Source organism: Pagrus pagrus, assembly GCF_965226575.1.
Source record: "Pagrus pagrus genome assembly, chromosome: 3".
Classification (NCBI taxonomy): Eukaryota; Metazoa; Chordata; class Actinopteri; order Spariformes; family Sparidae; genus Pagrus; species Pagrus pagrus.
In genome coordinates this window covers 22,127,337-22,154,363 of record NC_140187.1, presented here as the reverse complement: position 1 = coordinate 22,154,363, position 27,027 = coordinate 22,127,337, and the positions used below count along the sequence as shown (strand labels likewise).

General features: G+C 40.7%; 1 protein-coding gene across 2 annotated transcripts in view; it reads left to right on the top strand.

Annotated features, from left to right (window-relative positions):
• cpne5b (copine Vb) overlaps positions 1-27,027 on the top strand; it is a 121,756-nt gene that overhangs the window by 83,637 nt on the left and 11,092 nt on the right. For both annotated transcript variants that reach the window (XM_084349069.1, XM_084349068.1), the window contains 10 exons: positions 3,795-3,898; positions 5,326-5,430; positions 14,289-14,330; positions 14,581-14,656; positions 17,109-17,162; positions 17,822-17,883; positions 21,754-21,800; positions 23,107-23,288; positions 23,412-23,539; positions 24,939-25,041. In XM_084349069.1, coding sequence (XP_084205195.1) covers positions 3,795-3,898; positions 5,326-5,430; positions 14,289-14,330; positions 14,581-14,656; positions 17,109-17,162; positions 17,822-17,883; positions 21,754-21,800; positions 23,107-23,288; positions 23,412-23,539; positions 24,939-25,041 — 903 coding nt within the window. The remainder of the gene's footprint in view (positions 1-3,794; positions 3,899-5,325; positions 5,431-14,288; positions 14,331-14,580; positions 14,657-17,108; positions 17,163-17,821; positions 17,884-21,753; positions 21,801-23,106; positions 23,289-23,411; positions 23,540-24,938; positions 25,042-27,027) is intronic.

The following is a 27,027-nucleotide window of genomic DNA, read 5'->3' as shown; positions in this document are numbered from 1 at the left end:
GAGATGAGCGCTGTGTGTTGCACTAATAAAGAGAGCAGCGATGGGGAGATGAGGCGGTAAATGTATAGCGCAGGGGTAAAAGCAGTGCATTTACATTAGAATCACATATGCGTGAATTAGTGTGAGCCGGCATTTGTGTCTCTTGGGGTTAAACGTGTAAAAAAGATATATGGCAAAGGTGGAAAGGAGAGGGGAGAGGGCGTGGGGGATACTGACTCAATTAAAGGCCAAAGTGATGAGGCTGGGAAGAGAAAGAGAGGGAAAGAAGATAAGGAAGGTGGCCTTAACTTGTTAAGGAATGACAAATGACTCCTTGCTGTCTGTAGGCAGCTCCCTGTGTGTTCACAGTGTACACGCATGAGTACACACTCAAATTCATGCTAGGTAACATACAGTAAGTGATCCTCTATGATTCAGTTCATTGTTTTACATGAGCGATTCTACACATAGCTGATTCCTTGCCTGGATTAGCTTCATATTTTCTTTCTTGATTCAAAGACAAATGATGAGAAATCCCTGGCTTATGTTGTCCTGTTGGTTTGTAGCGTTTAATGAGGATTGCCAAACACCGTACGTGAGTGGAATGAAGTGGCAACGATTTCTGTTCCCCGCTCAAAGCATCGTCTAATCGCTCCACACCAACCAGCTCCACGTTTTCTATTCGCTACATGTGATATTTTCTCTATCCCACATGTCCTGTGCTCACACAAAGAGGAAACCTGTTCCAGTTTGCATCATAGCGAATGTGGTGAATGCCGGCCTTCTGGTTTATTGCACAATGTGAAGTGAATTTCAGAGGCATCAAAGAAGACAGCAAAGGGAATGGAAGCACGGAAAGTGGCCAGATGTGGATTTGTCATGTGTGGTGAAGCATTAGTTCTGCCTAAAAATGTGTTACCTGATGACATAAATGCACAGTCAAAGGTTTAAAAAAGTAGAGGGCCTGGAAAAGCCCTGGAGTTCTTCTCCAACACAGACAGATACATACGTTACAACAGTTAAATCTGTGTAAATAAGGTGAAATGAAAATCCTCCTGAGGTTGTATCAGTGTGCCCGTGTGATGGAGTTTTATCTCGAAGCGAGAGGGAACACAGGCAAGCGCTCCAGGCCAACTCACGCTCCTCCGCTCATATATCCTCTTGTAAATATGTTTGGGAAAAAAATGAAAAAGAAATCCTTCATGGACCAGTCTTAGATTGCTTTGCGGTGGAGAGCTGCATCTGGACTGGGATCCCGTTGGTCCTTTAGGATTTAATAATACAGTATAATTACTGGAACGTGGGCAGGAGCAGGCAGTCAATATTGTCCTGAAATTTCATACGTGAAATTTTGAGACGCTATTATCATTAGACTGTGAGCATCCACCTGACGCTCCAGCTTCTGGCTCACATCTGCTGCTATGAGCAACAGAGGAAATTCAAGAGTCCGCTGTGCAAGTTGAGGCTTGTTTGAATTTATTATTAAAAGTAATTTAATAAGGGTTACTGTTAGTTCAGACCTTTAAAAGTGGCTTCTTAACAGTCGAATGATTCTAATATATTCTTTCTTTTGATCAAAAAAATCCAAGCCAGACAGATTTTAATGAGAAACAATAGAGGGAGTGGGCTGTGTGTGAGAAATCCTGCAGGATTTACTGTTGCATTCCTCTATGTGGAAGGCTGCCGAACAGTGAGGCCCACCCTCCCACATTGCTTTTACTTGCGCGGAGCTGTAACCTTCCCCGCAAACTGGTTGCTTCGGGTGTGTCGATAGTGTCTTCAAGTGGGAGATGATCAAATTTATATAACCTGATATTTGATAGTCATAGCTTCAAAAACGTTCAATAACCAGCACATGGAGTTTGAGAAATGTTTCAGTTTACTTAAACTGATTACTGTAATGGACGCCTCATAAAGTCCATCTCATGAGTAACAATCTTTTTTCTCAACCGCCAGTTCTGTTCCTCCAGTTCTTACATGGTTTCGATTGATCCAAAGCCAAACTGTTGTGAAAATCACTTCATTCAAAATGATCAGAACAGTTTTCTACATCCTGCATTTGGTTCCTGTTTCTGTTGCAACTCTGTGAATAAATCATTTGCCAACCTCAATTTTGAGGTAATTACTTAAAAGTATGATCGATTGATCTTGCATTTTTTCTTGTAATGACTGAAGCAAAGACTATGAACATAAAGTTTTGGACATGTCTCCAAACTGAGCACAACATTAAGTGCCCGGCCATGTTATTGAACTAAAACAAGTAGCAAATTGGCCCTCCAAACAAATTAGAATTAACAAAGCCCAAAGCAGAAAATGTGTTTTGTGTTTGATGTTTCTCTGAGGCTGAAACATACTCGAAGTTCTGATGCTTTCCAGACGATGTGACAGGTATCAGAAGAAGTTAGCTTGATGGCCATTACTCATCCTAGAATTAGACTTGGTAAGCAGCTGACGCTAATGTTAGCAGGAGTCCTTGTGGGGGCGGATATGGTTCGATGGTTAGGGATTGCAATGTGTGGTTGGCTGACTGCCTGTAGTTCATAGAGTGAGTGCATGTAAGCAGGTGACATTCACACTGCACAGACCAAAACAATGGACATTGTCTACACCCACATCCTCATACATACAAATTAGAAGAGAAATAGAAGAGCATTTTTCCAAAATATTGCATAATGCGATTCAATAAAAGGTTTCACCTTTCTTTTCTTTTTCCAGCATTAGTTTTACATCTGTGGGTATTTGTATGAGGTGTGTGTGTGTACACTATCTCTACTTGTATGTCTGTGTGTGAGGATGTAGCGGACAGGACATTGAGTCCTATACTATTCTTACACTCCAGCTGAAAACTAATTGCGCTCATCTCCAGCAATTAGGTGGTGACTCATGGTAGCTGTGAAGCAGAGAAAAAAAAATACACCCAACATTGAGCCATTAGGTCTTCTACTCCGTCATGTCCATTACCATCCATATAACTTAGCTGTAATTTCCTGCGTTGGCTTGCGCTAATTTGAAATCACAGACTTCCTCAGCTACCACATCAGCTCTTCACAGCGGTATGTTAGTGCTACTCAAGCAAAATCGCTCTCGACCAATATTTTCTATATTTATACTGAATATGTGTAATATTAGAGTCACTTGACCTGCAAATCCCACTATGAATCAGCATCGTACTCTGCAGCACTTTTTGATAACTGTTTCCGCCTTCCATGTTGCTGGGACTTCATGGTTTTCCAATGGCGCTGAAATACGCAAAATGCTAACTTGTTACCCTGCTCACAGTACAGCTGAGCTCATAGTTGAGGCCAGAAAGGTGATTATCCGATGCCCTCAGGTAAAACATTCTTTAGTAGACAAAAAATAGCAATGTTGCCTGATTTTCATCCATCCAAGTATTGCTTTTCATAGTGTGTCACGACTGGTCTGCTAGTGTGGGTATTTTTGCAGTACATGTAGATGTTGCGAGTGGATCAATGTGCACATACGCTTACACTTGGACTGACTAATTTGTCCACTCAACCGTGAATCCAATGAAATATCATCTAAAAAAAGCTTCTCTGTATCTCTGTGAAAAGTAAGATCATCGCAATATTCCATGAAATATGAGGAACTGTAAACACACCTACACACACTGGTATGAACATAGACTACAGTATATATAGCATCATCTTCTTAAGATGCAGAGACAGCCACCTCCATCTGCTGTCCCACCGTAAAGATAAAATAGAAGAAGAGCCACATAAAAAGGACACTTAAATAATATCTTCTCCCCAACCTTTCTCACACTTCTCTCCCTGCATCTCCATATGTCCCCGCAGGACAGCGCCACTATGCAGTTCTGTGCCAACAAGCTGGACAAGAAGGACTTCTTCGGCAAGTCAGACCCTTTCATGGTCTTCTACAGAAGCAACGAGGACGGAACGTGAGTCCTTGGTGTGATTGTGTTTCGTCATTCTAGTGTAGCTACAAGTGCTAGTGCTGCCAGTGGACCCCTGACACATTCATATTCCTCTGAGATGTTGTCCTGGCACAGTGAAGTAACTGCCGTCAAAAGACACATAAGAGTTGTTACATTTTGTGTTATCAAAGCTTCCACAGTGCAAAGACACTGGCAGATATAAAGCTGCCTTTTTTAAAGCGGGGTAAATTAGCTCCTATGAGAGTCTGGAAAATAAGTTTTTTGCGACATGGGAAGATTTTGTTTTAAAGTACAATATCACGGAGGTCACAGTAACATAATAAAAAAATCAAATGGAAATCATCTGGGAAAAAGGGAGAGGCAAAAACAGAGGGAGCATTAGAGGAGATACAGTATAGTAGAGGGGGATGAAAGTACAGTATACGAGAAGAGCTGCAGTGGTTACTGAGGCGTGTGCAACTTAAGAGGCTGCACACAGAGGCAAGTATCGTGTTCATAACAAAACCACAGCTCCCTTGACTATGTCTTACATAAATGACTGCAGGAGAGCAAATAGGAAAGAGAGGCAATTACTGTAGAAAGCATAAAAGCAGAGCATAAAAGCAAAAAAACACAATCTGCATTTTCCATCAATAAGAAAAACACTGTCAGTTTCTGAGGCAATTCACAGAGGGGAGGCATAACACTCCCCCATCTCCTTACGCTTTCCCAGAGTGCTCTTCAGCCTCCCGAGGGTCTGTGCAGTTGTCGCAGCGTCAGCCCTATCTAGCCGGAGATGCTTTAGCAAGTGCTTCATTAGCCGTTTTCTAGCTTTTCTCAGTATTTTTTTTTTTTTTCATACATAACAGGGTGGGAAATGGATCCCCACACATGTGCTAGAATTATCCCTTGTTGGTGCCAGAGGGGGGTACAAATTAGAGGCCTGTGTGACCAAAAGAATCACAGGGCTTTAAAAGGCTTGAGGCTTGAGTAATCCTGGGCTTTGGGTAAAAAAAAAAAAAAGTGATACACGTTGTTGCTTTTGGAGAGGATATTTGGGGGCATTTGATAGAAATTTATGTGGCTCGGCTCTGCGCAGCATTCCAGATATCAGAGAAAAATCCATTTGCATATCATCGTCACACTTGTGGTCAAGGGAAAGGATTTAGAAGCCAGACTGAAATATTAAATTATTCTCTGTGGTCTAAAACACAATATATCTGGGAGACAGGCCAAGCGGTAAACAAAGCCAGGTACAGCCCTATTTAAAGCATCTCTCCTGTGACTGCAGGATTTGACATTGTCTTTCCTGTTGCCTCTGTCTCTCCATTTGCATGCTCCTCCCCTTATTCCATATTTATGTCTCTCCTGGGCTTGTGTAATTTATGAATAACTATCCCTGCCTCGTTTTGACATACCTTGTCCTAACTTCCCCGCTCCTCCTCCTCCAGGTTTACTATCTGCCATAAAACAGAGGTGGTGAAAAACACATTAAATCCGGTGTGGCAGCCTTTCACTATCCCTGTGCGGGCGCTCTGCAATGGAGACTACGACAGGTACGATGCAACCTCCCCCTACTTAATTTTATTTTCCTTACTTCCACAGCTGCTGTTTATCTGTTCACTTCTGCATTTGGCTCCGTGTATATCACCCTCTATCACTCACTTAGAAATACTTGCACGCACACCCTGAACAGAGTTAGTCAATAATCTTGGCCCCATTGACATCATCTGCCTTCATTGATTTCTCCCAATCTATCGACTGCCCTCATGGCCCCTAATCACAATCTCTCTGGCTGACAAACTACATACTGGTGACAGCCATTACTAGACCCTGAGTGTCGATGACTTTAACCAGCGGTAATCATTACCAGCTTAACCTGGTGCTGTGTTAAGCCTCCCATTCTTTGTATTGTCACATTATTTCTGGTCCTGTGGTCTTAGGGCATCCCTTAGTATTGATCTTTACTAGAATAGCATGGGTCAGGTACAGCCTCTCTAATCTCCAGTAATCTTCTTCTGGTGTTTCTGTTATCAACACTATTCTCCTCAAATATAATCTCTGAGGGATAAAATTGTACTATTATCACACATAGTGACATTTCGTATGTCCCGACATGTTAAAGCAATGTACTGTCGTAAGAGCAATACTTAGCATTTAAGAGTTTGGAGGGTAGTTTATTTTTTGGCCTTCCCAAAATCAAAAACACCAGCGCAAAAATGTGCTGAACTGATCAAACTGTACGTTTATTTGCTCCAACGTAAGCTGGAAGCTAACTAGCTTACTAACTTGACCGAGTGTGACTTTCAAGGCCATGGAGATTTCATACAACATTACTTTGTGGGAATACAGGTTATGTTAGAAGCCCTGTTCATGCATATCCACTTTGTGATAGTCAGTCCTGGATGCTAGCATACTATATTACAGCACTAACATTAGCCGACTGTCCTGCTCCTTGTTCGTTTTGGGGCAAGTTTACACTCTAGCTACCAAAGCCATACTTAGTATTTGAGGTAGAGACACATCATTAGTCGTCATCCTAGAATCCTTTTCTCTTGTAAAGTCAAAGTAAAAAATATACTGTACATTTGAAAATAGGAACAATACAGCATAAATATCCATCTTAACTGTTCAAGCTAAGCACTTAAACTGGATTAATGAAGTACGAGTTTGATCAGTCTCTCCTTACTTTTGATACTACTACTGTCAAGCCCTTCATTGAAATACAAGAGCAAAGCTTCAAATGTAGCCTAGCTTAACCCTAACCCTTACACATGGATCATCAATTTGTTAGCCTGCAAGCGTGTGGAAATTCACATCCTTTGGACTGTCACGCAATATCAGACCCGAGTCCTTCACAAAGAAATCCACAGTCCAGCAGCATTAAACAACTTAAATAAAGGCTTGTGTAGGCAACTGAGAAAAATGGCAAAGGTTTTAGTTTTAAAATCAAGGACTTGCTGCTTCTAAATTTACCAATAATTTTTGAGTAAAAAATGTTTGTAAACTGAATGTGCGTTGCAAAAACCGTGTTACGGAAACTAAAGGGCGACATGGCTTAGTGAATTGTCATTTGATAAACGCTAGTAGTGAAAAAAATTATACTAAGAAAATTGATATGAGGGAATAAGTTATGAAATGAACATGTGAAAGTGGAATTCAAGAATAATTTGAATACTCTTAATGCATTTTGTTTTTTTCATCATCATTTTGCTTTTTTTCATTTTGGCCCTAGGAAACGCTGACGAGGCGACACTGCTGACTAAATATCTGAAATAATGATGGGTTGCTCTTCCCAGTTGGCTCATAATTAATGTAGACATGTTATGTCAGAGGGGATATGAATTTATTTTTCTCCCAGCTTATCTGCCTGCCTCTAATTTAAAAGACAGTGCTGGGAAGAAAACAAGCTAAATCATGAAGGAGCTGTGAGGGAAGATGAAACAGGAGTGACAGACAGATAACTTTCGTGGGGGGGAATATTTCATGTGTCACTCTATCTTTTTTCCTGCCGCTCCCTCTTTTCTCATCTCTCTCTCAAAGGTGCTTCTACTATCTTCGTTGTGTGGAGTTAAACTCTAATTACTGAGGATGCTGAGAAGCTGGTGTGTGCTCAGAAAACTGTGATAAATCCTAGGAACAGGAAAGGCAAGACTGATGGGGTTGCTTCTAGAGGCATTTGATACTTGGGTAATATAAGGCGAAATTGTGTGAGCCGGCCAATTGCACATGAGCAAGAAGGGGTCACTACCCTGTCAGAGCCAATCATACACAGGGGACTGAGCTGGGCATCACTTCCTAAAATGCTCTTGTGCCATGCAAACATGCACAGACAGACACACACACACACGCACACACAAGAGCGCCCACACTTTGAATATAATAAAATGTGACAAGCCACAAGCTGTAACAGCCTGAAATGCTGCAAGTCTTGAAATATCACCAAGACAGTGCTATAAACAGGTTACATACTTGTGCGTGGGTGAGGAAGAAACTTTTTGTGTCAGCGCTTGCTTGTTGTTTGTGTCCATATTTCTATCGGAGGGGAGTGGGAAGGTCTGTCTGTCTGTCTTTTTAATTATATAGTTCTTAAGAGCCACTAATAACTCATTTTTTCCAACCTCTGCAATGGTACATTATCATCTAGGTTGTATTCGTGCAACAAAAGCTGTTCTTGTCTTGGCTGCCAATGCTTTTGATCTGTGTAATTACTGTTTATATTCATCAACTAAAGGAAAGCTTCCAATGATTTGAAAAGTGCTGACATAGTGTCCATACCCTCAAGAGCCAGTGAATAAAAAAACAACTAAATCAATTCAGAGCCATTTTTTATTAGACAATGTATACAGGTATACAGGTATACAAGGTATGAAAGAAATATCTTACGCCTGGTGCAAAGCGGCACATGAATGTCGTCGCTAGTTTCCAACTTACTGACAGTTGTCATTTTCACACCCAGTGCTCACGTTGTGTAAATAGGAATTGTACTTGTGCGCCTTGTGTGCTGACGGCCGCGTACGTCTGAAAAATGGGGTGTGGTCAGGCACAATGATGGAGGAACAAAAAGTGACTGCACCATTGGCGCCAAAAGCATAAAAGCCAATGGTACCGTATTTTTCCTGCTAACTAGAAGGCATGTTAACTAGATAGAAACGTTTGTTTTAGGGATGTCCCGATCAGGTTTTTTTTACCCCGATCCCAATCTGAGTCGGTTAATATTTAGTATCTGCCGATACCAAGTCCCGATCTGATACTTAGCCCTAACTAATATTTTCTTAGATAATACAGCTGCATTAAGAAAAAAATGCCTGCAATCGAAGCTGTTCTTAATAGCTTTTTTTATTTTGTTGAAACAAAGTAAATACTTTCATATGGCTCTTTCTCATTCTGCATATCCTATTGCAACATTGGTTTTCATTTTTTTTTGTTTTTTGTTTTTTTTAACAAAAACAACAAGTAAACAAAGTCAGTAACTAAACCCTGATCCTCTACCACGGAGATGGGCTGGTTATCCAGAGCGATGAATCCAATGACCTTCTCTGTAATATTTGTTGCCATGTCGCTGGCTCGAGGATATTTCTCTTTCCTTTTGAAAGCATCCACGAGTGTTTGTTGCTTCGGTGCCTTTGCCTGTATTGCTTGAGTGAACTCATGTTTTTGTTTATGTGCCGTATCAAATGTGTAGTACTCAATGCAGCTCTTTTGTTACCAGCTCGCAAAACGTCGTATTGCAGATGTTACGTGTTGCCGTTGGACTGCTTTCACTTTCTAATTTGAAATATTTCCACACTGGAGACATTTTATCCACAGGTTCTCCAGACTAACGTTACGAGCACGACTGCATTCTGCAATTGCCGATCCCGATCAGTGAAAAAATTCCCCCGATCAGGATCGGGACATCCCTAGTTTGTTTACATATTTGGGTTCACAACGAGTATACTTTTGTTTCCATGCGCACAGTAAACTGACTAAAGCAAATATTGTGGCACATTTAAGCAGCAAACCTATAATCTGTAGTTGTAAACTCTCCAGAGGGAACAGAATTAAAGTTTTTGAAATAAATATTTTTTAAACAGCTCTGATGGAGCTTTGGATTTATCAGGAGGATGATTGCTTTACTCTATGCATCAACAATCCTCCTACTCAGTTAAATATCAGTGCATTTTGCTGTTATGGAGTCAAACACTGTTGCCACTGTTTAAATAGCAATGTGCCAGGAGCTGTGCAGGTGCTTTTTATGTGCAAACTGAAGATGCACATAAAATCAGGTCGATTGAAACACACTTATAGGGATATCCTTAAGGATGTTTGTTGTCCTCTTAATAATTCTTGCTTCATATGAGCTCCTCGAGAACTCTCCATGACTTATTTAGATGCTTTGTCTCCAAGTCTGAGGACTCATTCTCATACATTGATCAGATGGGACCTGCCAAATGACATGACCCTATATAAGAGTTACACAGATTTCTTGTCCAAGAAACATTGCTGTGTTTACTGCTGTCATATCTGAGTGGAGAGGCAGTGACTGGGGCTCCAGCTGCATGTTATCTGTGTTGGCACTTACTCTACTCTGTCTCACTCCAAGTCCAGCACATGTTGGAGACAGGCACCGAAGCACCTCTATCTGTTGAGAGTACTAGCCCACTCAAGTGTGTCAGTGGATGACCTACTGCCGATTTACTTTGCTCTAATTAGATCAGTGCTTTAGTTTAGACATTTTCCTCTCATTAGATGCACCAAAGGGCAAAGGGAAAAGTTGGAGGGAGTTCAGTAAAGGGGTAATCTGCTATCCCAACCCTCTAAAGGAACAAAAGGAGGAAGACGCAATGACTTTATCTCTCAAACCAGGCAAATAAGCACTGGAACAAAGGCACCTGAAAAATAGTGCCGTACTCTGTTTCAAAGAGCCGTTTACTTAGAGATGTGTGATCCACTTTAAATTCTTATGATTTTTGGAGACAGTGCATCTAAGGAACTCTTTACAAGAAAGTCTGAAGTCAGAAGATGGAAAAGGCTAATTTGCATTTCAGTGATATGGTCTCCCTCAGTGACTGTCTCTGTGAGATGTGTATGTAACTGACTGTAAAGATCTCACTGACAGCTGCGTTTGAGCACACTCAGATTTGAAAAAAGACATGAAATCTCACTCAGATTTAGCTGTATGTCCTTTTGTAATTAAGAGGGGACGTATAGTTACAGCCTCAGCCACGTCTTCCTCTACATGAGCAGTAAAGCAGTGAGATCTAAAATAATGATTTTAAATTTAAAAAGAAAAAAAACACTGCCATTGGATTTGTACCAACGGTTGCCAAATTAAGGTTTTTTGGTGTTTTTATCCATAACAGGACAAAACAAATGGGATAAATGCATCTGTAATGACCATTACCATTACAAAGACTTTTTGCTATAGAGAGGAATTATTTTTCTGCCAAAAAAAGTGCCAGCCTCATAAATGTACAGCCAGACTGAAAAAGGCTAAACTGGACTGAACCGCACAAAATATGTGTTGCTTGTTATTGCCAGGAAACAACACTTGGAAATCCCAGATCTGAATCATCGCCAAAGGCTATCTGTCGACAATATTTTAGTCAGATCTGTTGGTAACCTTTTAAAATATCTTGCAAACACACAGACGAGGTTAAAAACATCGCCACCTTCAGACTTCGCTGGCTGGCGACAGCCAGGGTGGCGCAGTGATTAGACTGACTGTCCTTCAAGCACCAGGATCCAGTTGAGTCTCTGTTGACAGCAAGCGTTTAAAGTATCCTTGAGCAAAACCATCTCTCCATACATACACACACTCTGCTCTGGAAGCAACAGATTACATTTTGGCAAGGAAGAGGAGAGTAGTTGGAAGGAAAACGAAGTAGATTGATAGGAAAGGAGGACAGGAGGAGAAATGAAAGAGAGGAGAATAACAGATAACAGGCAGCAAAGGCATGCATACTTGAAGTGTTACAGAAGGAGAAACAGAAATCCTTAACGTCAAAGAACCTGTTCCAGATGAGTAAGTCAAGAAGAAGAGGATAACGAAGTGTGAAGACAGAGGAAGGGAATTCGAGTAGTTCTGTGCTCTGCTCAGGAACTGACATGTGAGGACATTTTAATTCCCTCCATCTTTCATTCACGCCCACTGTATCCTGTGCTTTCTCTGTGTGGGTGGTAACAAAAATACTGGTGTTTATTTTTATGGTGGTACTTCATTAAAAACACCAAACTAATCAATTCCTTCTCATTGATATGCTCTCCCAGGTGACTCAAACGTTGTCTATTTTCGTCCCTGGCAAGAGATCACAGACAGATCCGTGTAATTGGAGTTGAAGAATTGTTCGGTGTCAGATGCAGTCTCCCTTTTTTCTCCTCAGTTATACGCGCCTCCATTACCGAAGATGAGTCATGTTCATTAAGACGCCTTAGAATAGTAGCTGAAGATATCTGTGGAAGATTAGTTTTGGAGTGTATATTGTTCTCATGGTTCAAGGGGCCACTCGAGGATCTGAGCATGTGAGTCCTTTGATGCAGCTGTTAGTTATGATTTAAAATGAAAAGATGTAAAATGGTGAATGCTTGGAGCCGGCATGATGACGGCTTCCTGGTGCTTGGTGTGCAATTGTGTATAGACTAGTCGAGGGAAGGGACGTCCTCACTCTCTTTCTGTATCTATCTCACATCCATCTCTTTTTCCATGTGGGAAGAGAAGCATCATGTTTCTACCACCTAGGTGACGAGCACATTTTCTCTAGCTCGCAGCCTTGAAGGTAACCTCAAAAGAACAAACTGTCACCACAGAACGACACGGGCCAGGTGGCAGGCAGGAAGTTGGGCTTATTTCAGGGATCTTTCAATTCCACAGTGACAGGAAAGAGTCTCTGATGTGCCGCTTGCTTCTGTTTTCTTTTGGATCTGGGATGGTGTCAGTACTTGTGTAAGACGAAGTGGGGAGAGAGGGGAGACATTGGGGGGAGATCAATGTGACTCAGGCATGAAAGAGCCAAAAATAAGTTTCTTTTCCCCCCCTCTTCTTCACTCTACAGGGACATTGTTTCTGCTGCATTTGTGTAGAATGGGTGTCTTTTTTTTTCTGATGTTCTTTGAGTGTTGGCGCTGCAGTTTGCAAGTTGCAATTTTTAGAAGAAGTGCTTCATAAAAGTTCACTTAGTTGCTCTAAAGCTGGCAAGAATCCCAGTTTTAGAACAAAGCGACATCCATTTTAATTGATTTTGGGGTTCCCTTAGTACGATTTTACTTTTAAATAAAATGATTTCAAAATATAATATTTTTAAAAAAAAAATGTTTTTGAGATAGCTATGATTACTGTTGGGATTTTGATTAAGATCCACTCAGCCCACAGCATCATTTAGACATTAGCACACCGAACTGAAAAACAGACTCTTTTAGGAACAGGCATCCTCAATGTCTCTTTTCCTCATGCACTCAGTGGTGATAAAGAGCCTTTATTCACTCAAAGGCTCAAATGGTCGGCATGACGCAGGAGTACACACGTGCACCTGCTTTTTCCTGTCCGTAACAAAAGCCTTAGTGACGCCAATGAAGTTGTGTGGTGAGTCAACGAATGTAGCAGAACTTTTAAAGGTGCCCTGGAAAGTTTTGGACCACTAGTTGTGCTGTGGAGCTCTGTACAAGTGGAACCCTGTCTTGTTTGTATGCACACATGCATATACACCAGCAGGCACATCTACATCGTGCAGCAGGTTTCACACTATTGTGCTGATAGTCGGTGGCTATAACGTGCCAACAGATGGAGCAATGTGCCAAGAATGGTAGTGAAGTAGAAGACTGCCAGCAAGTTAAAAATAAACCTTTTTTAGACAACTTTTATAAAAGAGACGCCTGTAAAACTGTTTACAGGACACCTCAAACTGCAAAAATGGTCAATTATGACTCTTTCAGTTATGAATTTTTGATCCATCGAGGATTTATATTTGTAAGCCTTCCTCAAGGCTAGAAAGTGACTTAGAAATCCATGACATTATCACAAAATGGGTGGGGCCAGTGAGAAACACTACTGCACATATTCAGTGGGCTGCATAACCATGAACTTTTTTGGCATATGCCTCAGGCGAGAATAAATAGACTAAGTAGGCACCATCTTTGCCTCTGGTATCTAGTTCTATCATTAAATCTATGTTTAAAGTGGATGTAAACAATGCACAATTTAATGTATTTTTAAAACTGGGGTTTGCTAAATGTTTGTCAGACCACAAGCATACAGACAGTGGGCTTTGGTGGATGCAAACATAACTTGTGTTTGTTTATAAGAAAAACTCCAGATGGCTCTTTTGAAGCTTTGCCTCAGAGATCATTTTGAAGCAGAAGAAGACAGACACTGGCGAGCTACAATACTTTTGTAAAAATGGCTTTGGATTGGTTTGATGCCAAAGTTAGAGGACTGCTCTCTCATAGCCGAGGACAGAGTAGAAGACAAGACAGCTTGGCAGCGCGTTGCAGTAAACAATCTCTCATCTAGTACAATATACATCAGTTTCTGCAGTGACTTATCCTGTGTGGAAGATCTGGAATATCACCCAGGCTTTGCCCCTCTGTCTCAGCCCGCTGAATTGAAAGATATACTTTCTCTCCATCCTCTATGAATTGTGAAGTGATACTGACATCTGCTCTCTTGCAAACAACTGACATGTTGATATTTAAACATGCAGTCCGGTGCTTTTACATATAATGGACGTCTGTTTGTCAGAAGTGAAGGGGGGCGTAACAGTAGCGATGGAGGAGGATGCAGCAAACGGGAGTATGTAGGAGCCATGGGCATCATAAGCATGTCCACAGTGTTTGTGTATTTATAACGATCTACTGAATAGACCTCGTAATAAGATTGTTTTTCAACTAGCACACTGCTTTTAAATCAAACCTGATTACCTGATGTTTTTATCTTCAGAACAATCAAGGTGGAGGTGTATGACTGGGATAGAGATGGCAGGTGAGTGAGATTGCCAAGACACGCCACTGCTGGTTATTGAGTTAAGGAAACTTTAACCTTTTAAGATGTAATGGAAGAACCACCGATCTTCAATTATACAATATGAACTCAACTTTTTCACATATATTCACCCGAGGAACCAATCCTTTCCTGTCGAGACGTTCCATTTAGTTCCAACACCTCTCTTGTAATATGCACCTGATATTTGTTCCTTCTCACAGCTGTTTCTCTCCTTTCTATCTTCTCCCAGCCATGACTTCATTGGGGACTATACAACCAGCTACCGAGAGCTAGCTCGAGGGCAGAGCCAGTTCAATGTGTACGAGGTGAGTAGTTTGGTGGTTCAACTGTCGGTTCTTGACATCTGGAATCCCTCTTCTCCAGCTGTCTTGGATCACATTTCTGATACGAGTGACATTTCTATCTCTGACATCACTTTTGCACTCTTGCACCTTCCTTTCTGTGGATATCTTCCACTCCTGCAGCGAACAAATGTTTTCATTCAAGAGAAAAGTTATTCCATACATTTCTAATTTATTTCTTTAAAGGGCACTTGTGTGGTAGAGTATTTGTGCGTATCTCCCCTCCTTCCCCAAGCAGTTATGAATCCAATTAAATGTTTTTTGTGGCCCGGTTGTTCATAATTTGCAACAATAATGACTTAGATGCTGACAATCATAGAATTGGAGCTACTAGCAGCAGCGTGAAACAGGATTAATAGGAGAACAATCTTTTTTCTCAGTGCTCTCATGGGATGGCGCACAATGCAGCGCTGTTTGAGAATTACCATCACAAATAACTTAAATGTCTCATCTCAGAATCAGAGGTTGATGGGTTAAGCATGAAAACTAGGATATCGAAATCACTACTTTGACTTTTTATCAAAACGGAATGTATTTTACATCATGAGCAAATGTTCCAGCTATAAGATAAAAATCTGTCACCTGAGAATCAAAACCATAAAGGAGGGCAATGCCAATACCTTCATGCCTCTGTGGTTTGCTGGCCTTCAGCCGAAGGACAAATACCTGTCTTTTGGATGTCAGCTCCATTATACGCCTCTCGTGATTTCTCACTACCTCCCAGTGAGACTGAAAGGCCCTTTAGTTTTTGCATCAGCAGATTGTTCATTGTGTCAGACAAATTGCCATCCCTCCGTGTTAAATTAGGGGCTGTCACTTTCATGCCCAGCAGCCATAGAGAGGCAAGGTAATGAGCTGAGACGTCTTGTGTCTCCGGATTGACATTTCTCTCCTGTTGCGGAGCCAATAGAATACTGGTAAAGTAAATGTAAGTCTTACAAGCTTAAGCCCGTCTCACCCATCGATTCTTTGTAGCTGCAGATTTGTGTTTGAATTTCCATCTTGTCAACCTTTAATAGTGTGATTGACATGTGTAGGATATTCAGGATGAAGTGTTTCTGTCTTAAGTGCGAGCCTTTTCCTCTAACAACCATGTGTTGCTTCATACACACATATCTTTTCTCACCTTCCTTAAAGTCTCCTGATTTTATTCTACCTACAAACTGGAAACGACGATGCGATGGCATGCAGCTCTCTTCCTGCCGCCCACTTATACATCTTCATTACATTTGTTGCATCCAATTATGATGGATTATATAGTAAAACTACAGGGTGTGAATGTGTGTGAAAGAGGGTGAAATTAGTAATGCCAATTTTATTTGATTTTGTTTAAAAATACATTATTGGCCGCCAAATCCAGCCAACAAGATATAATGGGGACTCTTACAATTATATGCTACTAATTCAATATTTTGCTTGGATGGATTAATAGTTGACTGTGTTTCAATAAAGTATTTGGCACATGCCTGTTTAATTTAGCTTAGGTTGGTTTAATTAAAGGTGCACTATGTAGTTTTGGGGAAAACTCAAAAAGGTAATATTCATAGCATTCATTAGGTAATATTGTAATATATATCTAACATATTTATTTTTTTGATAACTGAATAAATAAATCATCCTCAGAGGAAAATAAGGTCCCCAGAACACTGTTGGAAGCCAGAAAGGTGGCTACTTAGGTAAAACAGAATAAAATTGTGTCCTTTGAGGAAGGTTTGTTTATTCATATTATTTAGTCAAGAAAATCAATCAATTAAGATTTTTCTGATTAAAATTTCTTCCACAAAATTACATAGAGCACCTTTAATATTGTATTTAATAACTGTTACTGGCACTGGTTCACACACCTGCATAAAGTGTTTACATATAGCCATGTGTATTTGAAATTAAAAAGACTGTATGTAGTGAATAAGACTTAACTTTTGTTAGAGTGTTTGTTAGATATGAGTTATACAGCTCTCATTCTATGCACGTACAGTTCAGCTTACCATTAGTAACTTTTGTGGTATTTCTGTATCGCATAAGTCAAAAATTGCAAGTAAGCACTGTCCGAGACTCGCCCCACTCACCTGATTTGGCACCCTCAGACTGCTGCATCTCCCCTAAAATGAAGAACAAACTCAGTGTTTGCCATTTTGAGAGTGTTGAGGATGTTATCACTGCTGTGGACCACTTTTTGAGGTCCAAGTTGAGACTTCTACAAAGAAGAGATCCGTATGCTTCACAGCCACTGGACTAAGTGTGTAAATGTCGAGAGGACATTGTTGAATTGATTAATTCTATGTTACCATGAACTGAACAATCACCCCTCATATATTAGCATTTTACTTTAAAACATTAACTCTCGGCAGTTCTGCCAAAATTATGCCAAAATATGTTCATTTAAGTTCACCTGTACCTCTTTTTATTTATCTTGCAGGTGATTAATACCAAGAAGAAAATGAAGAAAAAGAAATATGTCAATTCTGGAACAGTGAGTATGGCTTCAGCAGAAAGAAAACAAGACTGGCACTGTGCCTCTTTTCTGCTCCACACCTACTTCTCTTCTGTTAAATGATTCCTTCTTTAATTATCATGCGTTTCAGTGTTGGCTTCTTGGAAGAAGATGCAAATCTGTGCTCTCTTTGGAAAAATGAAGTAGATTTCCTCATTAATTATCATATCACACACCAAGTAATTAAATGTTTATAAGGACAAAATATTAAGCTTTGTTAATTCAGTAGTACCCAAAACCAAATAAATTCATAAACATAGCTGTGTGTCTGGATGGCACTTATGTATGTAAGTGGGACAAAATGAAAGATGAAGCTGCTGCAGAACTTGAAGGACATGAGATCTGAGAGATCCGAATGAGCGACACCAACGCCCAATTCTGACTCCAATTTTCACACAACTTACCGAGCAGTGAGGGCATCTGCAAGCAATGCATACAAATGCATCTCATCCTCTCTTCAAATTTGTCCTCAGGCAATGTAAATGAATCTCATCAGAAAGCAGCCAACTCACATCTTTTACCAGAGTGCGTGTGTTCAGTGCTGAACAACGTCAAGATGTGGAGCTCTTTTCTATTTCAGAGGAAAAGATCATTACCTCTAAGATTAATCAAACGTTTCTCCTTGTGTTTAATCCCAGGTGACCCTGCTCTCGTTCTCAGTGGAGTCAGAGTTCACATTCTTAGATTACATCAAAGGAGGGTGAGTGAGAACGATTGTCTGCATACTTAAAAAAAAAAAAAAACATTAAAAGGGCCTCTCTGTGCCCTTTTGTGACTGCAAATTCCTGTTTCGACAGACAAAACACAGTGAAACACAACATAGGGACATTTCATTCTGAAGTGAGGAGAGAAATTATGTCATGTCGTTATGTCTAGGGGTCAACCTACGTGTTTTTTTTCAGAAAAAAAAAATACATTTACAGGAAATATACAGATCTCATTCTTAAAGTTGAGAAAAGCCATTAATGGAATGTAACCAACTCCAATATACTCAAGTACTGTACTTTCCATTTTCAATGTTCTGCTTCTTAACACTTTCCGTCCAGTCCGTTCATTTGAATTAGCTACTACGCTATTAGTCGTGACATCAGATAGTATTGGGGACCACAAACAGAGAAAGGATGCTGCATCAGAGCAAAAGTACTGCATTTTTAAATGTCTTTATTTTATCAGCAATCAACACTAATAACGACAATCGGAAGAATGCTGAATATCGGCCACAATAATCAGCCTGACCGCTAATCACTCTGCCCCTAGTTTTCATTGTACTTTTTAATAATGTTTTTTTCCTGTCTGCTAGGATCTTTTCGCCGATAGTTGATTTTATGACTTGTTGTGATCGATTACTTGATCAATTACTGGCTCTTCCCTTTGGAGGAAGTGCTCAAAGAACAAGATGGCATAAAGCAGAGTCCAGTTCAGCAAGTTTAATGAAGTACACAGGAATTTATACAGGCAGACCAAAACTGTACACAATGCTTAATATAAAAGAAGCACATTGAAATAAGTAGGTAGTTATAAAATATCAAAAGTGGTTGCAAAACAATGGGATGAGCAGGGAATAGAAACAGCATGAGTCACAATGAGTCAAGGTCAGATTTGAAGGCTGCTGCGTCTGGAAACAACTCTGATGAGAGCCATGACACTGTATAGTTGTGGGTGGTAAAACCTAAAGAATGAACTGAAACACGTAGAGATTGATGATAATTGTCCGTGGCTTTATCATTACAAGTGACCCCCTTTAATAGTTATTTGAGCAAGTGCCTCAAGACAGCGGCCATTATTCCTGTACTTAAAAAGTCTGCAGTATCAAGTCTTAATGACTACTGCCTTGCGGCTCTACCCCCCATCCTGATGAAGTGCTTCTCCAGCGCATCAAAGACAACATCCCTGCCGGCCTGGACCCTCACCAGTATGCTTTCAGAACCAACAGATCCACAGATGTTGCCATATCAACTGCCCTTAAACGGCTTTAACAGCTCTTAAGAATGAGAACAGCTACTGTACATCAGAATCCTGTTTGATGATATTCAGCTCAGCATTCAATAAATTCTCACCAATGAAGCCGATTGCGAAACGTAACACCGGACAGTGTGGTTGACGACTCAGTTCACCACACTCTGTAACTGGAAATGGGACTTCCTCACAAACAGACCCCAGACATTATGGATTTGTAGTCACACCTCTGCTACGTTAGTGCTCAACACCAGAGCTCCCCAGGCTATTTTTGATTCATACCATTCAACCGAATGACAGCCAAAATCACACTGTACAGTTCTGATAGTAACTACTTACAATGAGAATTATATATATGTAGAGTCTTCATTAAAAGTTGTATTAAAATGCATATATCTCTACCCCGTTATCTTTTAAGTAGTGACACCGTAAGTGTTCAACTGCAACTTTGTTAAATTGATTAGTTCACAGTAGCTGCTGTCTGTAGTTGGCTCTAACTAAGTGTCAAATGTATTTCAACAGAGCAAGCTAAGGCCAAATTGTCAGTTAAAGAGCTTTAGGTTGACATGTGAATATCAAGTACGTCTCAGGTGAAGTGTGCCTTTCAGGCAAGTTTGGCTGTGCTTTGATCTCCACTGTCCCATCACAGCGGGTAAGCTGTCATGGGTTTTATGGGCTGTGGCAGCGCTGACAAGTGTGACAGATTCCACTGACAGTTCCTGGCTTTGGCTGATGTATGATACAATAACCTTAAGGTTTAGCGGCCTCACTTCAAAAATATCATTCTCATCAGTCTACCCCCTAACATTACTCTGGGACTTACTGAGCCTCTTGCTCTTTAGAAAATGGATGGAAGTGAGGAAAGTGTGTCACTTAAGCTGTCCGAGCTGCAAAACAGGTGAAACACCACGTGTCAAAATCTTTTCTGCACAAGGTGTTAAAGCCATGTCATGTAATATTTGGTGTTACAGGGGTCGTCATGATCCCAAGTGAACTGGCCATTCTAATAATAATTATACGTATTTCTCATATCAGGTTAATAACTGGAAGATTAGCTTTTAATACCAAAGAATTTGAATTAGGGTGAAAGGTCTCATATTATGCTCATACCTTTATTTTGGGCGTCTATTACAAAATGTTACATGCTTTAATGTTCAAAAAACACATTATTTTTACTTTTATTATTTTTATTACTGTCCATTGATGCAGCACCTCTATTCACTCCCAGGCTGAATGCTGTTTTAGTGCCTGTCTCTTTAGGGCCCCCTCCAAAAAAGCCAGTCTGCCCTGATTGGTCGGCTCTCACAGCCCTGAGCAGGGTCTGCCCATCGTGTTATATGCATCAGCTCTGCTGCTGTTTTTGCAACCCTGGCTGTGCTGAGGGTGTCGCCAAGGGCAGCCATTGTATAGTTGTGATATCACAACGTTACGGAAGTCCTGACGGCTTGTTTTAAGAAACAGTTTCTGAATAGAGGTTGTGTGTATTTCTGTTCAGATACTTTCACAGTATTTTTAGTATAGTATATTATTTATAATCAAAATACATGGAAATCTCACTTCTACAGTATCAGACCTTTAAGTATTGTCATGAAAGAACTAAAACAGGAACAGGAGACATTTTAGTAAAAGTATGGCTTCTACCGTTGATATTTTCACAGAGGAAAACATGACTGTCGCTATGTTGTAGTCGTGTTAGAGAGCATTAGGAAGAAAGAGAAAAGGAGATGGTGAGGGAAAAAAAATACCAAAGGCTTAAAGTACTACATGTCTGCAGTGTCAACGAAGCTTATCTTACAAGGGTTCAACAGAGTGACAAGACTCTGCAAAAGATGATGATGAAGTGGAGCTTTTTTTAAAATACTGACCTTTAGCTCAAAGACTCTCACACACTCAAACACACGCACACACAGAGCAGATGGGGAATGCACATCTACATCTAAAAGAAAATCACAGTGAAAAACGCACCATTTTTGATGCATATAAAAAATTGTGCTTGCAGTGATAGTCATGCATTCATGAGTCCTCATGAATTAATAAAATCCAGTTTAATTAATGCAGAGGTTATCGAGGTCAGGGTGCGGCATGTTCTCTAAACTGAAAGGTGAATGTGAATCTTTACCATGTTCATTTTATTTTCTGTATCATACTTTCGTTCAGGCCCCCCTGAGGCCTCGTCTCATTGTCATTGTAGTGCTTCAGCAGCAGGGAAAATTGGATTATGATTTGCTCTTAAGTGCTCCATCAGTCTAATTGCTTGTTACCCCGCTCAGCGTCTCAAAGGCTGCTTGGCACCTCCTTCTAGTCCTTTTCATGGAGGTGAAAGTCAGATAAAGAAGGGATGTAATCATTTAAATCTTCTTTTGACATCTGAGCGACTGCACTTTGTGTCTTTACACTGATGACAAAGACAAGATATGGCAATTAAATATTGTTCAAAAGAAACAATTGCCATATTCTGTGTTTGATGTTTCTCCATTTAAGGTATCGTCTTTTGTGTGTGTATGTGTGTATGTGAGAGAGCACTGGAATTTAATGAGGCCTGGCATGTTGTTATTATTGGCTGGTCAGTGTTGTTGATTTTTTTCCCATGTCCTCCTCTCCATCCCTCTTCTAGGACGCAGATCAATTTCACTGTGGCCATCGATTTCACAGCATCTAATGGTGAGTGATACTCGTGGCAAAGTGTGTGTGTGTGTGTGTGTGTGTGTGTGTGTGTGTGTGTGTGTGTGGAGAGAGGAGTGAAGAGAATAGATAGTAGTGCTCTTTAAATGTGGCATGTCCGATTTCAGAATCAATCAGATCACCAAATACACACAAGCAGACGGTGCAGGCACACACACTGTACACACACTGTCACATATAAGTGATAGCTTTTCCTGGAAAGTTCTTCCTCCTAAATGCTCTGTCAGTACAGTCTGAATAAAGGTTATAGTGGGCGTTTTAGCAAAAATAAATTACAACAAATGGTGTAAAGCCCTCCACTTGACTTAAAGACTTTTCAGTGTGTGAAAGGACCACCCTTAAGCCTACTTATGTCATTAATTACGCCTTTTTCTTTTTCTTTTTTTTGCCCAGAGTAGCTCTTCAGTGTGAATCACTGCTGTTTGAGGAAAGTTTGTATTTCCCATTACCCACTTGCTGAGCAGCAATTGACCAATCATAGCCTAGCTATGGCGCCTAAGCCTAACCCAACTAGGCGCAGCAGGTCGACCATGCTTTTGATTTTGTCCACAAAATCTGGAAAGGTGTAGCACCTGTCATGTTGAGGTCACTGGAGGTCACCGGGAAACGACAAGCGTAAATCTGGGTTGTAATATGTTTTTCTGATGAGGACAGACTCTACTATACTGTGTATGTGCCATATGAGAAGAGAAAGCCACAGTAACAAGACGGTGAACATTCAATTTCCCCAAACTATTGAGATTTCCAGTCATGGTGTTGGTCAAGGTGACATACGATTTGTTGTTACACTCTGGACTCCAGATAAGATCACTTGTGTTTGTGAGTACACAGCCGGTACAGGCAGGATTTCTGCTATCAGAAAGCAGGATCAACAAATCAAATGGTGAGCGCATGTGACCTAGAAAATCGCTGGGTGTAGGGACAATAATGTTTTCTGAAACACATCCAAAATATCCAAGCTGGGATGTTATTGCTGAATGACTTCATGGTGTGTTATTACAGAGGGGGTATTTGAGAATCAGTTATTGAAAAGCTTTTTAAATGCTCAATTAATTTGTCATCTGGAGGTATCCAGTTCTCATAATTACATGCCATTGTTTGTGAATGATTCGTCATCTTTGAAGCCTGAACAGGAAGCATGTTAGTTGTGATGCATGGCTGCAGCAAACAAAATCCTTTTCTTTACGTCATGTCATTGCAAAGGAGGACGATCTTGCATTCTCAAAGCGACGTCTCTGTCCCTCATTACCCACAATGATCTTGAGATTGATTGTTTGGTCAACAGGTAACCCCTCTCAGTCCACATCACTGCACTACATGAACCCCTACCAGCTGAATGCGTACGCCATGGCTCTGAAGGCGGTTGGGGAGATCATTCAGGACTACGACAGCGACAAGATGTTCCCTGCGCTGGGCTTTGGAGCCAAACTGCCCCCTGATGGACGGGTGTCACATGAGTTTCCACTGGTAAGGTGGTCATGCACCTCTTAGTTCACTTTCTGATTATTATTTCATGCTTTTTATTAGCAACTGAATTTCCTTGAGTTTCTTTATTTGAGTCCATTTTCACTGTTTTTCTCTCCTTTTCAGAATGGAAACATAGAGAATCCATACTGCAATGGTATTGAGGGCATCTTAGAGGCATACCACCAGAGTCTGAGGACAGTGCAGCTGTATGGGCCTACTAACTTCGCTCCAGTGGTGAACCATGTCGCCAGGTGAGAACGCTATGCAGCAAATGACCAGCTTCTACTTTGACCTATTAAGTGGCAAACAAGGACAACAGGTTGGTCTTTGAATAAATGTGAGATCTTTCAACATACGTGAACGGCTGCACCACGATTCACCAGCAAAACCATTGCTCTCCTTTAGTGCTGCCCATGTTGCAATGAGACTCATTACTACAGGTGCAGCCGCTTCATAAGTGCCTTGGAAAAGTTTGTCAGCAAAATTGTAATTAATGGATAAAGCGGAGGAACTAAATCTGAGACAAAAATGTGGCGCACTGCGATGTAGAAGCAAAGTGTTACCTGTAGTCTCGGTATGATTGGGTCCCTTTTTCTTTTATATTGGACTGTATATTGTGACAGGACTGCTTGCGGTTCATCTTGATTTTTACATTATTGTGAAAAACTGCAGAGACTTTCCACACAAAGAGATTACTGAAGTGTTTACATGCAGAGAGCATGACACATTGTACATTGTTTTTTGACAATAGACCCATTGACGATGATTTAATTGATCTTTTTGTCACCAACAATTCAGAAGAATTATGTTTTGTGCCAGAATATTAGCATACAGATAATCAAGATTATACAGGCTATCAAAATAACACTTGCATTACCATTTCTGACTGCTGGCTCCGAATAGCTTTGATTTCCTGTGCCACTGCTTTTCTGACCCTGTACACTGACGATATCTGTCCTGCTCGACACAACAACAAACAGGACGTAACATGCCTGAATATGAATTTAGATTGACTGACAGCTATTAAAAGAGCTGCAGATTTATCTGATGGAACAAAAAACAAAACAAGAACACAAAAGACTTTGATATGAGCTAAGTGGATTCCTGCGCCCCTCAACATCCACCTCCACCTCTCACTGCCGCTGCTTCCCTCACCGTCCCTTTTGTTGAGCCACATCCAAACAATCCTCCATCTGATTACGCCAATGGTCTCTTGTAATTAAAAATGTCATTCTGATAAAATGAAAGTCACTCTTTTTAAACTGTGGCAGGGATCCATGGCTGTAAGAATACACAACCAGTGTTGATGTTTAGCATTTGAATAGGTGAACTCGAGAAGAGATTTTAACAATGGCGTTAATCTGTGAATCAAACAGTGTTAGCCAGCTTTGTCGTAGTCTTGATTGTTTGGGCCGATTAATCAATGTGTGTTTGTGAGGCGTTATAGTGAGTATTATCTTAGGTACAGCAATGACAAACAATATTTTCATTGAATTTCCTGTGGTGAGAGCGCCTGATAAGACATGTATTGTCACGGATTTGTTTTCTATATCAATGTTGTGATAAAGCCACCCACAAATCCTGAAGTCAGATTTGTACAGCATCCATTAATGTCTGTTTGTATCTGTATGCGTGTGCATGTGTGTGCAGGTATGCAGCTGCAGTGCAGGACGGCTCTCAGTACTTTGTGCTCCTCATCATCACAGACGGCGTCATTTCCGACATGGCCCAGACCAAAGAGGCCATTGTAAATGTAAGAATGGGAAAAACGGGATACACAGGGCTTCACTGCACTATGTAAAGTTAGAGAGAGTTTCATCTGGTTTAAACTAGAGGGAAATGCCTCTGAAGTGAATGACGCTTTGGAATGAAGGCTTGAAGCGACAGTCAAGTATTAAGATGAGAAGATTGATACCACTCCCATGTTTTTAGGATAAATATGACACTATAGCCAGCAGTTGGTTATCTTAGCTTAGCATAAACCCTAAAAACAGGGGAACAGCTAGCTTTGATAACAGGTATTTTAGAGATCCCAGCCAATAAATAGTCCCACAGATAACCCCCATAAAGCGGGGGACTAGCCACTGTTCCAACAGACCATTGTTCTGAATACCCAATAGTCAAAAAAATGTCCCACTGGACCGAAGGCCCATTTGTCTGACAGCCATTTATACCGAAAACAAACGTTCCGAAGGTCCATTGCTCCAAAACATGCACACTCTCTGTGCAGTTGTCAGTTCAGTGAAAGTTGGCGCTGAATCTGATAGAAATGATCAAATCTACACTATTATCTGCTATCTAGACTGAAATTTGAAGAGAAAATGGGTTAGGAACAAAGAATTGGAGGGACTATGGGTAATTTTAAGGGCACTTCGGGGCAATGGGCGTTTTTTTTGTCGGGATGACAGACTGTCAAATGGACTTTCATTTTTTTTGGACTATTGGGGTTTTACAATAAAAGGTCATTGGAAAATCGGCATGGCACCTACAACTTAACAACAGCTTGAACAAATGAGATGTAATGTGTTAATTAGTGAGCCTTAGCTATCTTCAAACAGAGCCAGGCTAGCTGATTTCCCCTGTTTTCAGTCTTTGTGCTAAGCTAAGCTAACCAGCTGCGGTCAGTAGCTTCATATTTACCATACAGACATTAGAGTGGTATCAATCTTCTCATTAGACTCAATTAAAAGAAACCAAACAATGTCAAAAATGTCAAATGTCTCTTTTGAAGGTAGCGAAGGCAAGGAAGACATGGTAAGACTATTAAAAGTTAGATATTTCTATTCAAAAGGAGATATTCAGTTCATAAGGATATAAAAACAGAAAAGCAGAATATCGTTTAGCATTATTTTTTGATGTACACTATTACTCAAACAATTAGTTGATTATTACTATTGACGTCATTTACTAACTAATTATTTCAGCGTCAGTAATGTATGTTGTGTCTCTGATTAACTCTAGCCTTCCCTCTATTCAAACAAAGCATGCGACAGCAGCAGTTGTTCTGCGGTCTGTTAAGAAAAAGAATTGGCTTCATGGCTTCACACAACAGACGTTTTTGTGCTTTAATTGCTTGTATCAAACTTTTTTGGAGTGCACATCACTCTCAAGATCAAATTAGACTAATGAATTACCTGACGACTACACCGAAGTAGCTGAAAAATGTTCTGAATCAGACAGATGCTGTGAATCCTCTACTGTACTTCATGTTCAGACGTGTTCCCTTCCCTCCCATTAAAAACAAATTTATGAAATTGCGTCAGTAAATACAAAACACAATATTGTGCTTAATTCCTCTGAGCTCTCTGCAAAATCTATCCTTCTTTTCCTCCCTGATTTAAATAGCAGGTGGCTGGTCCTTTCCTCTTCCTTGGTCCCCTTTTCCCCCTCCTCCTCCTCCTCTTCCTCCTCAGCTCGCCGCCCACAGGCACAGAACACCCAGCAGACTGGATTTAAAGGGAATTTGCGACTGTTAGTCAAAACATTAGAACAGCCACACCTTCCTTTTAAGATCTTGCCTGCTGCTCTATCTCACTGCCTCCACTCTGACTGCTTGCCGCTTCCGCTGCTTTCTCTTACTCCCCACGGATCGGGCGAAGGGAGGACACACCGCTGAGGTTATATAAGTTTTACCTCATACTTATTCATGCTGGAAGGTATCTTCAAGAAACAGAGTGAGAGGAAGCCCGAATGTGCACAACTCTGCGTATGATGAGTATGAACATCTGGAGTGTGTTTG